Genomic DNA, 14,719 nt, shown 5'->3' on the forward strand with positions numbered 1-14,719 from the left:
CCCAAGGACCGAGCCCTGTGGGACCCCACTTCCCACGTCCATCCAGGTCGAGAAGGACCCATCCACTACCACCCTCTGGGTGCGACTCTCTAACCAGTTGGCGACCCATTGGACTGTATGGGTGTCTACGCCACAGTCCCCCAGCTTCCTAATGAGAATGGGGTGAGAGACAGTATCAAAAGCCTTCCTGAAGTCTAGGAAAACTATATCCACTATATCCAATTTAATCACATCCAGACTCCTTGTCCAAATAGAGGGAGAATACTCACTATTTAGCATGGCCCAATCTATCTGCGACCATCTGTATGAGTGTCAGCTTTAAGGCACACATGTCTCAATCCTGCCTGCCTTCTCCCCCTCCTCCCTTGTGCAGTCATGAGCTTTGAATACCTAAAATGGTCATTGCCATGCAACGTTGGCTGCTATCAGCCATTAGCAGCCTCTGCTAATTTTCCATCACCTTGTCCCTAATCCCTCCCCACTGTGGATCACATCAGTGTCATCTGTTCATATGACTCCCATCCTCCCTGCTGAAGGGCATGATCAAGGGCCCCCACTACACTAACCATTCTCTGGTGCCACACAGGACGCAGAAGGCATGAGAAAGCTCAGAGGGGCTCATGTTTTCTATGCAGAATAGCTCTGGCAGCAGCATGTCTTACTGGTCAGCATGTAAAGAGGAGAACTTAGAGAGTGATGGAAGCTGTGAGAAGAAAAGGCAGGGGAAGTGACTAGTACCAACATGGGCAGTGGATCCAGGATTGTGGCAAGAGAAATGTGGCTCTGAGCATGGCTCCAGAGCTTGGAGTAAGTGCTGCCACTGTTTACTCTCCCTTTCTCCCCTGGTGCACTGAATTCAGCAGTAGGGTGCAACTGGCACCGCACCCCCTTGGATCTGCCTCTGGGCACAAATAGCTATGAAGGCAACATTTGGATGAGACCAGATGAAAAGGGTAGAAATGTCCTAGTGTGGCTTTTGATGGGCTTTGCTGGTAGAGGGATGAGGACCTCATCCAGATCAGAGGGGAGCCACAAGAAGGCTGGAGGAAGGGAGGTAGAGGCAGCTAGGACACACAGCAGGGCGCTTTCCCATGAGCCAGAGTACTGCTCATAATGCATCCCACAAACTGGACTCTGATTATCTGACCCCAGGTGAAGACAGTTGTCACAGCAACTTGAGCAAATGGTCAAAATATCATCATGTGGACTCTGCTGGGCTTGCGGGCTGGGTTATGTCAAGATAAGTGCTTGGGCCCCCAGCTCCCAGTCACTAGGGCTGTGCAAGGCTTCAGACAGAGCTCTGGACACTTCAGGGTCCGAAGCAGCACGTCTGGGTCAAAGCGCCGCCTTGTTTGGCTTCCCAAAGTGCTTCGGAGCCGCCTCAGAGATCTGGCCGTAGGGTATAATGGGGAAACAATAAAATATCTATAACTTTGTTGTTTTTTGTCTGATTTGGATGAAATTTTCCAGGATGGTAGATTCTGCAGGTAGTATGAAGCCTGCCAAGTTTCAAGAAGTTTGGTGCAGGGGTTTGCGGGGAACAGGACCCCAAATTGTTGAAAGCAAAACTCCTGTCACGTCTGTGTGTTACACCACAGGGGGGTGAAAACTGCAGGGCTGGTAGCTCTTGCTGAGGCCACAAAGCCTGCCAAGTTTCAAGAAGGTCAGTGCAGGGGTTTGGGGAGAACTGTCCCTCAAGCTGCTGACAGACAAAACTTGGCAGGCTGAGTGGCAGCCTGCAACCTTCCTAAATCTCCTAGCTCATGTCAAGCTTGCAGGTAGAGATTTGGTATGCTCTCAGATGCTCTGGATTATTGCAGAAGCAGGAGGCCTTGTGGATCACTGTCTGAGAGGCATCTTGGAGCTCGGGGGGCAGAGAGATGTGCTGCTAGGGTCAAGGTGTGCCTCCAGCCCCATGTGAAGTGGGCTGCAGAGGGGTTCATGTGATCTTATCAGACTGGGTCTGTTAGGGCAGAAGGGAAAATTGAAAGAAATACAGGTTGATGGAGCTTTGCAGAGCCTGAGACAAGGAGCCAGTGTGGGGATTCACTTGGTCTGATTATGAATTCTTGGGTGCTCACAGTTCCTCCAGTGCCAGTATTACAGCTCAGGCCTCCTGCATGTGGAAATTGTGGCTGCCTTGAATGGCTGTGTTAAGGAAGCTCTTATCTGGATGCCTGTTCAGGATCAGCCATACTTTTGTTGCCACTGCTGTGAAGTGTGGAGGAAAGATGCCTATAGGCATCTGAGTGTCTTTGGTCTAACCTGCTGGGCACTCTGTCTTTGTCTGTAGGGCAAGAAGGGGAAGTGCAAGGCTGCATCCCTACAGCTGATGAAGCAGTGACATTAGGCAGCCATACAGGCTCCCCAGAGACTCCTCTGAGGCAGCACCCTCCACAAAATGTAGAGCCATGGGATATGCAAAGTTCCTGCATAGTTCTCACTTCACCCAGACACTTTCCTTTTCTAGACATGGATTTCAATGGAAAACGCTTCGTTCTTTTAATCAATGTTAGGAGAGACCAGAACTGTGTTAGTAAATTCCTGGCATTTCACAAAGACTTGGGCTTCAGTTTGACTCTGCCTCATTTGAGCCCTTTAGTACTTGCAAGATCCAAGCTCTAAGACTGCTGCTGTGAAAGATTCAACTGAATCTCTGTGTTCAGCTTAAATACATGCATCTGTTTTATAGTCGGTGGCAAGCTGCCAGCTAGTCCTGGATACTCGAAGAATTCTCTCTAGGAAGCCAGTAGTCTGATTAGTATTTTTCCATAGGATAGGGGATAGACTTGCAAATAATAGGAGTAGGGATGCTGTGGGGGAAAGAGAAAAGAAACCTTCCTGTTTCTTTAAATGTTGTGTATAGAACATAACATAAGACCCTAAGAGCTGCACACTGGGTCAGACCGCAGCCTCATCTAGCCCAGCAGTCCATGTCTTACAGTGGTGCAGAGTGGGTGCTAATGGGGAGAGTACATATGGGCTTATCCAGACTGATAAGCCCTACATAAATATAAGCCCCTACCCTTCTTCCTTTACAGCTTCCAACATTCAGAGCCTAGGAAGTCCTAATTCAGCGCTTGCACCCATAACCATCATTTTTAATACCCACTGATACATCTAACCTGCTTGAATTTATCCAGTCTTCTTTTGAACCTGATTATATTGCCAGCCTCTACAGCAGCTTGTGGAAATGAGTTCCACAAGTTAATTACACACTACATGGAAAAGCTTCCTTTTGTTTGTATGAAACCTGTTTCCTAATAATTTCCTTCTGTATCCCCTAGTTCTAGTATTGTGAGAGATTGTACATAGTTATTCCTATTTATTTTTTCCACCCTATTCAGTATTTTATAGAGCCTTATTGTAACCCCCCTCAGCCATTTTTTTTCTCTAAGCTGAAAAGTCCCAATCTATTTAGTTTCTTCTCAGATGGAAACCTCTTCATGCCCCAGATTACCTTTTCTGCCCTTTCACTGTCCCTTTTCTAGTTTTACTGTATTCTCTTTCAGGTTGGGGAGACCAAAACTGCATGCAGTATTCAAGGTGTGGGTGTACCATGGATTTATACAGTGGCAAAATAGCATTTCCTGATTTCTTTTCATCCCTTTCTTCCTAATTCCTAGCATCCTTTATGCCTCAGTGGATGCTTGTCAACAGCTACAGAAAGGACTCTTTTCCAAAGAATTTCATTGGCATATGTGTGAGCATGTACAGGTGGGCACAGTTGTGCGTTCAGACAGTGCCTTGAGGCAGACAGATGAGACTCATCATGTTGTGTTTGGTCCTCAGGTGCAGAGAGGAAGATGCGGCCATTTATCAGGCCTCAGCTAGAAATAACAAAGGCATCGTGTCCTGTTCTGGTGTCCTGGAAGTGGGAACCATGACAGAGTTTAAAATCCATCAGAAGTGGTTTGCTAAGCTCAAGAGAAAAGCAGAAGCAAAACTGCGTGAGATTGAGCAAGGGAAAAAACGAGGGAAAGAGAATATGGAAGTGGAGAGGTTAAGTAGAGTCAGCCCAGAAAGATTCCCCCGAAAGCGGCGGCTGACAGGGGATATGAACCCCAGGTCAGGTGCCTCGCTCTGGGAGAAGGACGACATGGCAAAGGTGCATGTTGTGAATCCTAAATCAAGATTACATGAAGAAGCTACTGAGTTGAAGGAACCACCTCTAAATGCAGTGGCTGGGTTTTCAAACAACCTGATCACAAAGCCTCTGAAAGCAGAGGTGACCACCAATGGGGACTCCTCTCTGGAAAGTGCAGAAGAGAATGGGAATGGCTTTCTCACATACATCTATGAAACGGTGGAGGAAATGACTGCCAAGCCCATCGCTAAAGAGTCCTCTGCAAAAAAGAAAAAGAAAGACAATGAGCCTCCCAATCTGCTGCCATCTAAACAGGAAGCTTCAAGGCGAGAAGAGGGTGTGAGAGGCAAGGGAAAACCCTCCCAGAACCCAAGATTTGCCCCGTTCACCACCTCGCCCAGGAGACCTCAGGCAGTCACAGCAAGTGATCTCAGGGTTGAAGATGTGCCAAAAGCCAAGGAACCAGGGAAGCCTGTGAGCCAGGAGGCCAAACCTGGCAAGCATCAGCCTTGCCCCCCACCTCCCCAGGGTGACGTATATTTTTCTTTGAAAGAGATGTTTCTTGAGAGCAGAGTGAAACCCATAATGGAAGAGAGGGAGCCAGGAGCCCCAGAAGTTGAGAATGAGGCTGATCTGCAGCCTCCAGCCATGGACATTGACAGTCAAAGGAAGACTTCATCATCTGCAACCAAGGAGTTACTGGCAAGGCCTGTGCCAGCTAAGGAGCAAAACAGCCAACCTGCAGAGCAGAAACCAGAGGGGAAGGAAGCCATGGATACAGAGGTAGCTACAATGCATAGTAAACCATCCAGGTATCCCACTGGGCAAATATCTGAGCCCCCTAGCTGGACCATGGAGCCAGCTGGTGAAAACATCCGAGCGACAGACCCCCTGGACTCTGTTCAACCTTCCACAGAGCAGCCCCTACAGCCAGTTACCCTATCTGTGAATCGGATGGCTCCAGGTCTAGATTTGCCCCTGTGTGGCCAGGAGACCAGGGGTAGCTTGCATCAGATCTCCTTGGAGGAACAGCTGGTCCCTGGAGTGCCTGCTGAGGTACTGTAAGGTCTATTTTTTTTTGTGGTAGTCTGACCTCATGCAAAATGTTTCCAAATCAGACAAGCAGCAAGCACTGAAGGCCTGAGCACCTATTTATAGCTGGGAATGAGTGTTGTATGCATATGACAAGCAAGGAGGATGATGCCATCTGTTTAGTTTAGCGATGAGCCCAAGCCCCTAGGTGGTCTATTTAATAAGCCTTTATGTAAATGAAAAGTGGACCTGGCAGGTACACTGCGTGAACTTCATTAGACATCACTGGGAATTTTGTTTACAGTGAAACATGTATACAGTAGACTGGGTTGGTTTTTGGCTCCGTCCACCCTGCTGGAACAGGGTGGACACAGAAATCTTCCTGCTGGCTGCTGGGTCAGAGCAACTGCATCTGCTCCTGACTGTCACCATTTCCCTTCAGCCTGTGTCTATTTTTGTCATTTTATCTGGAGCGTTTTCCATGAAGTGTAGTGTTAGGCCAGAGGTTGCATGTTTGCCTGTTCACTCAAGTTCTGGCCTGGGGTCTTCTAAGACAGATTTCAGGGTCCTGGTAGGATTGAGACATCTGAATTACAGGACTGACATTCAGGGATTTCTTTTTTTCAGTGAAAAAGTAGGTCTGTAGAGAAATAAAGTTGAGGCTCCAGGGCAAAGAGAGTAGCCAGGTGCCTCTGTGCATGTGAGCTCAGTCTCCTGTTCCAGAAAATTAGGAAAAAAAACCTAACCTGGGGTTCCAGCTTCTTCACTGGACAGTGTTGCAAGGGGCTGGTTCTGCCAAGTGATACATAATCTTTGTGTGATGCTGTTACTACCTCAGCAAAGATGAGCACCCAAGCCCTGAGACTACCCTTGCACAAACCCCATTAAGTTCCCAGTGTGGCACAGCCCTGACTCTAGTCACATGCTTGGCAGGAAATGTAGCACCTCTACACATGCAAGAGGTTGGTGTTGGAGCTGTCAGGTGTTCCCATGGAACAGGTGCAGGCATTTCCTGAGCCTGGCATCTGCTTTCCTCTTCTAGGCTTCAGTACAGACATGCAGCCATAGCTAGGGCCAGGACACAGGCTGGAAAGTGCCTGTGTCATGCTAAGGAGTCAGTCAAATTATTTGGACAAAACCTGCACAAAGAACTGGGCACCTGGTTCCTTGACTCATCAGCACAGCACAGCACAGCACTCAGGGTCCCTTCTGTAGTGTGACAGTTCAGCCTCACCTAATGACCATAACATCTACCTTATCATCGAACAACTGCACAAACCCTTGCTGTGCCACAGAAACCCACAACAATACTCTTGAGCATCTCCAGCTCCTTCTCCATGCTCCTTGCTCCCAGATAGGTAGAGTTCAGTGGTTTCCAGCCTCCACTCTTGTGCTGTCATCTGTAAGAATTTCCCTATATCTTGTTCATGGAGTTCATTGAGTCCTGCACTCAGAGAAGCCCTGTCAGGTGGCACCCCCCACCACTGCCTTTATAGTGCTTCCATTTAAGTTTAATGAGAAGCGTGCATATGGATCTGCAAGCAGTATTGAGTTGATGGTGGTGATTGGTCCAAAGAACCTGGGAACGACTGAGGTCAATGTTTCCTTGGTTCCAATTCTGGCTTCATCACAAAGTCTGAGGGATGCCCTCAAGCGGGATTTAGCTTTTGTGAGAGGTGTTTGTAGAAATTCCCTGCAGTAGCCAAGACATAATCCTTTCTGATCCTAGAGTAGGAGGAAAAGTTGGCCTTGATCTAACTAATTCTTCACTCTGCCAATAGTTTCCCTGTTATATAAATCACCATTCTTGACATAACATTTCTTCTCTTCCAGTCTCCTAGAGAATTGCCCCTTCTGTAGTGCTGTAGGGCTAACAGCCTCTGGCTCAAGAGGGTTTTTTGCATCAGGTTTTATTGTTAGCACCTCCACTGAGGAGATTCTAACCAGCTTTCAAGCTGGTTCTGCTGATCCTGCTTTCAAAGCAGAGGAAACCGTGACATTGGGTCACTCATTTCAGCCACCCAGCCTGCACTCTACCTTTGGTTGCCTATGTACCTCTAGCACTGAGTCCTGCTGTTCACCAGACAGGAGGTGACTGGGGACAGGGTGCAAAGTCAAAGGGTTAATCACACTTTTTCCATCCCTCATTCTCTCCTGTACAAGAAGCTGAGCTCTTCCAAAGTTCCCTGCCATGTGCTATGGCCTTTCTTGCTGCCTGCTCCCTGCCCTCCCTATTTATTCAGTAATACTCCTGTGCCAGCTTCAGAGAACGCAATATTGGGAGGGCCTGTCCTTTACCATTCACCTCTTACAAATGGGTCAGGCTGTCCATTGTGATCCAAGGGAAACATTAACATATATTCCAGGGCTAATGAAGATGAACTAGCTACACTGACTACCCATTTAATGGTGTGAATCAGACTTCTAGTGTGCAGCTGTTTTGCACAAAGATACACAGGGACCAGGTGCTGCAGAGAAAGGTAAGGGCCTCTGCCAATCTAAGCATCTTGTGCCACTCCCATTGGGGCAGAGTTAAGGTGATGTAGAAAGTATGATCTTCACCCTGCTGTCCTGGTTCTGTAATGCTGGTGTTTTGTTTTGTGATATTTGGTACACACTTTTGTAACATTTGGTAGATGGGGGACCCCAGCCCAGCCTGTTCTGGTTTTCTAGCATCTGAACTTAACCTCTTACATACTGGAAAAGGAGGAAACACAGAGCAAGCTGTGGGCCGTGTTGTTTTCTCCACATTGACACAGTGTGTAGGTGTTAACATTAAGACTGGAGTGGAACATTAGTCCCAGCTTCTTGAGGAGTCTCTGCTTCCAGTGGTTGCTATCTTGAAGGAAGCTCAAGGGTATGCATGTCGCATGTTCCTGGGTGCTGCATGGCAAAGACGTGCTGCCAGCAAACCTCTCTTCCCTTTGCTTTTCAGCCACTCAGCAGTGTTGGTCCCCCTTCACTTCCTGCAATCGGAGGTCACATAAGCAGCTTATCAGGCTCTTTTAAGAGGTTTTCACCACTCCTGGGTGCATGGTACCAACCCTACAATGCCTTGAATGGAGTGTGCCTGTAACTTGCCTATATAAGGAGATGTGGAGCTGTGAGCAGGCTTAGCCCAGAGAGAGGAGGGTCTCTGTGCCCAGGTCAGAGGGAGCTGGAGTCCCAACCAGCAGCCTGTCTTCAGTCAAGACCAATGGCTGCTGACTCCATGCAGACCTCACTGCAGAAGGAAGGCAATAGCTAATGGTCACATGGTCAGGTGGCATATCAGCATCAGGACAGCTGCAACCCAGACCTTGTTCCCATATCATTGGAAGGGCTGAGGAGGGCAATGGCCCTGTAGGGAGGAGGGGAACATGCCAGGGTGTGTAGGGACAGAGTAATCAGGAGGGCTTATATACCTTCCAGGGCTCTGAGCCAAGTGACTCAACTCAGGAGAGGGATGGGGGCATCCCTGTAGACAGCTGCAACAATGCTACTCAGTGTGCAGTCACCACCCAGGGAACAGCCAAAGTGTCAAGCTGCATAATAAATGAGGTGGTGGATAACCCAGAGCACAGTGCAGTGCCCATACATGAATCGGTGGGCATGTCAGTGTGGCTCCTGCATGTAGTTCTGTGCTACCCATCTCCCGTGGGAGATTGCGGAGGTGGAGGGAGTTAGAGACGAGACAGAAATGGTTAGGGGCCTGGAAAATGCTTCAGAAGACAGGGAAGAGATTCAGTGGTCATCAGGGAAATGAGATGAAAAGAGCGGGGCATGATAAAGATATAATTCAGATGATGCAGGCACTAAGGCACGTGGTTGACAGCTCAGAGGTCGTAAATCTGATGCTATAGCAGAAGCACTCATGGTGCAACCCTGTCAGATTTAAATGAATCTGCAAAATTCTGCTAAGTAGTAAATACCGTGTCACAAGGACACAGAAAAGGAAAGTAATTCTAAACTAGGGTGGTATGAGATCCTTTTAAAGGTGCTCCAGGGTGCCATTCAGTATTAGCATTGTTATACGTACAAACACCTGCACGGTTCACAAGATAAACCCAGAGATTTTCAATAGGAATCCATAGTGTCAAAAGCATCCTGACCCATGGCAGGTGTTTCTGAGTTCTTTGCAATCAAAGAATTGCTCCTAGTATTTCTCCATTCAAAAATGAGTGAAAGCAAAGAACTGGCATTTTCCAAGGGGTGCCCCACATCTATAACAGCTGAGAATCACTGGTCTAATAGAACAAAGAGTGGTCTAGAGAAGGGACATGGGGAGAATCACTTCCCCCTGACTCCCAAACCAAGCACAGGTCCTTGTAGAGTGTTCAGTTTGCAACTGATAAAATAAACTCCTTTTCCCTACACCATAATTTTGGACTGTGGAATCCACTGCCAGCCAGGCCAAGAGCTCCGCGAGGTTTTCAGAAGCACCAGATGTTTGTAGCAGTATCTGGAATATCTCACTAGAATAGCTAATGTTTAAAAACATTTTAGAAGTGGGGATAAACCTCCTGGCTGAAAGAGTTTAAGTCAGTCCCCTCCGACCAGGGGCTAGAAGGAGACCCTCGCTAGGGCAGCAGAGAGCCCCACGGCCGAGACATTCTGCGGAGCCATCTGGTGTTGGCTGCTATGGAAGCAGGGCCTTGGGTTGGATCCATACCGGCCGTCCCAGGTCTTTTCTCACTTGAACTGTTACTCAGTGTTCGAAGGGAGGTCAGAGCGGGCACTTCTTTTATCATGGTCTCTATATTGACAGTCAACAGTGAAATATCATTCTGCCTTGGCAATAGACTTCCTCAGCCATCTGGGCTCAGTGTGTGTTTTTTCTGGACAAGTTACATGCATGTTATGGAGTGGTGTTGTAGACTTCACATGGCAGGAGCACGGCCATAGAGGAGGAGCCTGATTTTGACAGGTGCCAAGCCTTCACAAATCTAGTGGCAGCCAAAGCAAGTCCACGGAGCTCAACACTGATCAAAATTAGTCCTTGATAGTTAGGTTTTGTCCACAGAGGCAGGATCAGACTATGATTCAGTCTGATTCCCCAGACATTTCAGGGTAAATGAAGGGCAGATGGGCCCTAAGTGTTAACTTGAAATACCAGGGGGATGCAGGTAGTAAAATAATTCTCATTTCCTTTTTGCTCCTTAGGCCCCAGAGATGGCAGAGCCAGTGTTATCACCTGCCAGCAACTACCTGAAGCATCCATCATCAGAACCAGCAGAAGATACTAATCAGCAAGAGAGCTGCTTAAAAGAGGTCACTGGCATGGACACAGAGCAACCTGAAGAGCAGGAAGGCCCCAGGCCAGACCTGCAAGAACCAGGGATGCTGACACTGAGCCAGGAAGGCATTCAGCAAGCACCTGAGGATTCCCAGAAGGCTCCAGCTGGCTCTCCAGGCCTCCCACAGCCTGTCTGGGAAGAACATCTACCTTGGAAAGAGGAGGAGACAGGACCTCCCCTGACTTTCACAGGCCAAGAGACCCAACAGAGACCTTTTCCAAATTGTGAGACTAAGGACATGGGTTCAGTCGAGCCACTGTTAAAGGAAGCAAGGCCTCCTGAAGACAAAATCATCCTTGAGCAAGATGTCCATGAAACTGAAGTAGAAGGTGGGAGGATAGATCAGCCATTACCTGCAGAAGCAGAGACACCTGGAGAATGGTTAGGGGACAGCATTCTCCATGCAGAGACTGAGGGCAGACAGGAGGAGCCCAGCTCCCATGAGACTGACCAGAAAGTACCGACAGTGGCAGAAGAGACATCCTTGGAGACTGAAGTGGCAGCTCCTGTTTCCCCCCAGGTCTGTGAGGAAGAGCAGCTGCCTGCGTCCCCAGCAGAGATATCTGTGCCTGAGGAAGCACCTGGCTTAGCTTTCCCTTCTCCAGTCAAAGAGCCCCCAAGCAATGGGACCCCGTGTGTGGTCCACCTGCTGCGGGATATGAAGAAAGAGATGGAGAATAAGACAACAGATGAATCTGCACTGCACTTGGCAGCCATTCCTCAGCAAGGTAACTTTCCCATCAGTGCTGCTGAGGAGGGCAAAGACAAACCAGTGTCTGTATTAGTAGCACCCCAACAACACGAGGCAGGCGAGCAGAGAGCTGTGACTCCAAGAAAGAAGCAGGCTGTTGTAGCTGTGAGAGGTGAGATGTCCTCTTCAGATGTAGGAGTTGAGGTCCATCCAGTATTAAGAAAGCCACTGGCTCCTCAGGCTGTACCTGGCTTCGAGGGGCACCAGGAGGAAATATCTATGGAGCAGAAAGTACAGCACAAGAATCTGGTGTCCTCCTTAAAGAACTATCTCCTTCTGCTTTTGAAGATGTCAGATAAAGGCAAGGACAGTGCAAAGGCCGGAGCTGAGCCAGAGGAGAGTGAGGCAGGGGAGGTCCCGCCTGCCACTGAGGAGGAGGCCCTGCCAGAGGTGGGCATTGCAGGGCTCAGCCCCAGAACATCCAGGAAGATCTTTGAAAAGGTACAAACCAACCAACTGTTCCAGACAGCAGAAAGCTTGCCTCTCACCCCCAGGACCTCCCGAAAGATCACAGGGATGATTAACCAGGAGTTAATCACTAGCCAGGAGACTCTGGCAGTCAAGCCTGTTGCACCACTGAGACGGCGTGGCCGAGTGACTTCTGAGTCTGAAGGGCTGAGTCTGTTGACAGTGCCCTCCATTGTGGTGGGTAGTGTGCCCGCAGAGAGTGCTGGTCAGACAGAGAATGAGCCTCCCACCCTGAATCTGGAGAGCAGCGGGAGGGAGAACCCCGCTGACTCTGTGGCAGTGCTGCCGTGTGCCACGCCGGAGGAGCTTGCATCTGGGGCACGGCGCAAAATATACCTATCCAAAGCCAAACAGGCAGAGGAAGCAGAGGGGGCAGCCCCTGAGGGCCCAGTGTACCTGAAGAGAGAGAGCCCCACTGTGTCCCCACGGCAATCCAGGAAGAACACGGCCCTGCTGCAAGCCCCTGTTCCAACCCCATCTCCTCCTGTCGAACGGCGCTCCCCAACCCTCACCAGAAAGATGGCCACATTGGAAGTTCCCAAGCTGTATGAGGAGCATGTGGAGGAGAGAAATGATAACCACGAACCCCCTGGTGACAGTAAGCCAGAAGTACAGGCAGAGGAGACTAGGAAAACAAATGATCCCTTTAAAGGTAAGAAGAAAAGCTCCCTCACCTCTTGCCCCTGTGCACAAGAGGTGACGGCAGCATGGATAGGCATCTCCTTTCAAGTACTTCTCATTATGTGGCAGTGGATACCCACATATGAGCTAAGCCTTAGTGTTTGAGGAACCTGCAGCAGTTTCTTCTGTGTGAGCGTAAAGGACAGCAGTATGCAGCTGCTGGGACCGGGAGCACACAGCAGTGATGAGTTCTGCAGGCACACATGGGGCAGGAAGATACAAGCTGCCACATGCAGAAGTAGGGACTATGAGCTCCTCTCCATTCATCAAACCTGGACAAACAGATCCCACCCATCTTTTAGTCCAGTGCTGAGGGCACTTGGCCAGGAAGCAACCTCGATTCTAGGCCCCCTTTCACCCACAGTGGGTCTGAACCTGTGTCCTCTGTTTCTAGCCCTTCTACTGAAGCTAGCCCACTGGGCAGCCAACAGAGAAAGGTATGTGGGACCCAAAGAAGAGCAAGTAGAGGGTGGGTGTGCCACTCAGTAAGATGGATGCTACTCTGGAAGGGAGGGAACCTGGGGTCTAGCCATTCATGTCCTGTACCTTGACCAGAGAGAGCAGGAGACAATGCTAGAGGCACCAGCACCTTTACTTAGGCTGTCTAGTGCTACTTCAGGAAAGAAGTGTGACCAGGATCTGAGTAGGGGTTGAGACCAAGTGTCCAGCAGAGAAGGAAACCCTTTGAGAAACTGCCATAGGCCGCACTGCAGCTCCCTGAGAGCTCATGGAGCTAGAGGCATAGTGACTGTGTTTGCTGTTACCAGAAGTGGCACGTCCCCTGCTCCTGGGCGCCTCAGTGAAACCCAGGCTTCCAGGATGCTTGTCCTGGTCTTTGTTGTGCTGCACACTGACACAAGGTGCAGCACAGAATGAGAAATACCTGATTCTCTGATATTGTGGAAAACTGTGGTGCATCTTCACTTTCCCTTCTTGCTTATGTCAGCTAAGGGAGACTGGATCAGAGAGGATGTATGCCCTTAAGTCCCTAAGCCCCTGGCGAATTAAATTTGATGCTTGAATTGGCACCCCCATCTTGTCTCACAAAACGTCTGGGAAGAACCTAATGATAAAATCTGCCATGGGGAGGAAATGTGGGTGTCACTGTCTAATCCCTCTTCTGTGAGGGCATCTCCCAAGGTTATTGGATCTAGTCAGATGTCACACCCTTGGCTTTGGAGATGCTAAGGGGGTGTGTTGGGGGTGGGTGGGGCATATGCATGATGGGGTAAGGACAGGGAGGGAAATCCTATAGCAAAGCAATAAAAACAAGCAAGATGAAAATGTTCCTGTGTGTTAAAATGCAGTGTCTCACTGCAGCAGGCAGGCTGTGTCTAGACAAACCTCTGCAAATCTCCCAGGCACTTATCCCTTCTCATTCATTTCTGATGGACTGTCTACTGTGAAGTGAACACAGCTGTCTACTGGGGAATGGAGCCCTGGCATGAAAGGCCACAGGCATCCTTTTCATCTTCCTTTTGATTTTCCTTTGACATTCCTTTGTTTTCCTTCCAGACCTCTGCTGCCTTCCATCTCCATAATTTTATTTATAGGCAGACATACATCTGGAGTACTGTGTCCAGTTTGGGGCTCCCCACTACAGAAAGGATGTGGACAAATTGGAAAGAGTCAAGTGGAGAGCAGTGAAAATGTTTAGGGGGCTAGGGAACATGACTTATGAGGACTGGATGAGGGAACTAGGCTTATTTAGTCTGGAGGAGAGAAGACTGAGGAGGGATTTAATAGCAGCCTTCAACTACCTTACTGGTTGTTCCAAAGAGGATGGAGTGAGACTGTTCTCAGCGGTGGCAGATGACAGAATGAGGAGCAATGGTCTCAAATTGCAGCAAGAGAAGTTTAGGTTAGATATTAGGAAAAACTTTCTCACTAGGAGGGTAGTAAAGCACTGGAACAGGTTACCCAGGAGGTTATAGAATCTCCATCCTTGGAATGTTTTAGGACCCGACTAGACAAAGCTTTGGCTAGGATGATATATTTGGGGATGGTCCTGCTTTGAGCAGGAGGTTGGATTAGAAGGTCCCTTCCAACCGTAACTTTCTGTAATTCTGTGATTCTATGATATACAGGTACCTATAACGCTAATCAGAGTGGCAGGACTTGGATACATACCAGATAAACAGCTAAGCCCCTCTTGTTGCCAATACTCTGAAACAAAAGAGACTTCACCTTTCTAACACCTAGTGAAAAACTGATAACTCAGAGTGAGCAAGGGTGCTGGCTCTGAGAGTGTCCCCAACCCCTCCCAGCAGAAGGTGGTATTTGAAAGGTGGCTGTTGGGGTGGTCACAGCTAGTGCAATAGTAATTTCCCTCAACAGCATGGATGGAGTGCTGGCTGTGAGGAGTTTGTGGTTTTGGATGCTACAGTGATGGGCCAAGCTATAAGAAACTGAATAAAACCTCAC

General features: G+C 48.9%; 1 protein-coding gene across 1 annotated transcript in view; it reads left to right on the forward strand.

Moving 5' to 3' along the window:
* The window catches only part of ALPK3 (alpha kinase 3), a 121,477-nt gene that overhangs the window by 32,179 nt on the left and 74,579 nt on the right, over nt 1-14,719 (forward strand). Inside the window, exons 5-6 of the mRNA XM_019503849.1 lie at nt 3,793-5,143; nt 10,262-12,266. Coding sequence (XP_019359394.1) covers nt 3,793-5,143; nt 10,262-12,266 — 3,356 coding nt within the window. The remainder of the gene's footprint in view (nt 1-3,792; nt 5,144-10,261; nt 12,267-14,719) is intronic.

Source organism: Gavialis gangeticus, unplaced genomic scaffold (genome assembly GCF_001723915.1).
Source record: "Gavialis gangeticus isolate Ggan-Ray unplaced genomic scaffold, GavGan_comp1, whole genome shotgun sequence".
Classification (NCBI taxonomy): domain Eukaryota; kingdom Metazoa; phylum Chordata; order Crocodylia; family Gavialidae; genus Gavialis; species Gavialis gangeticus.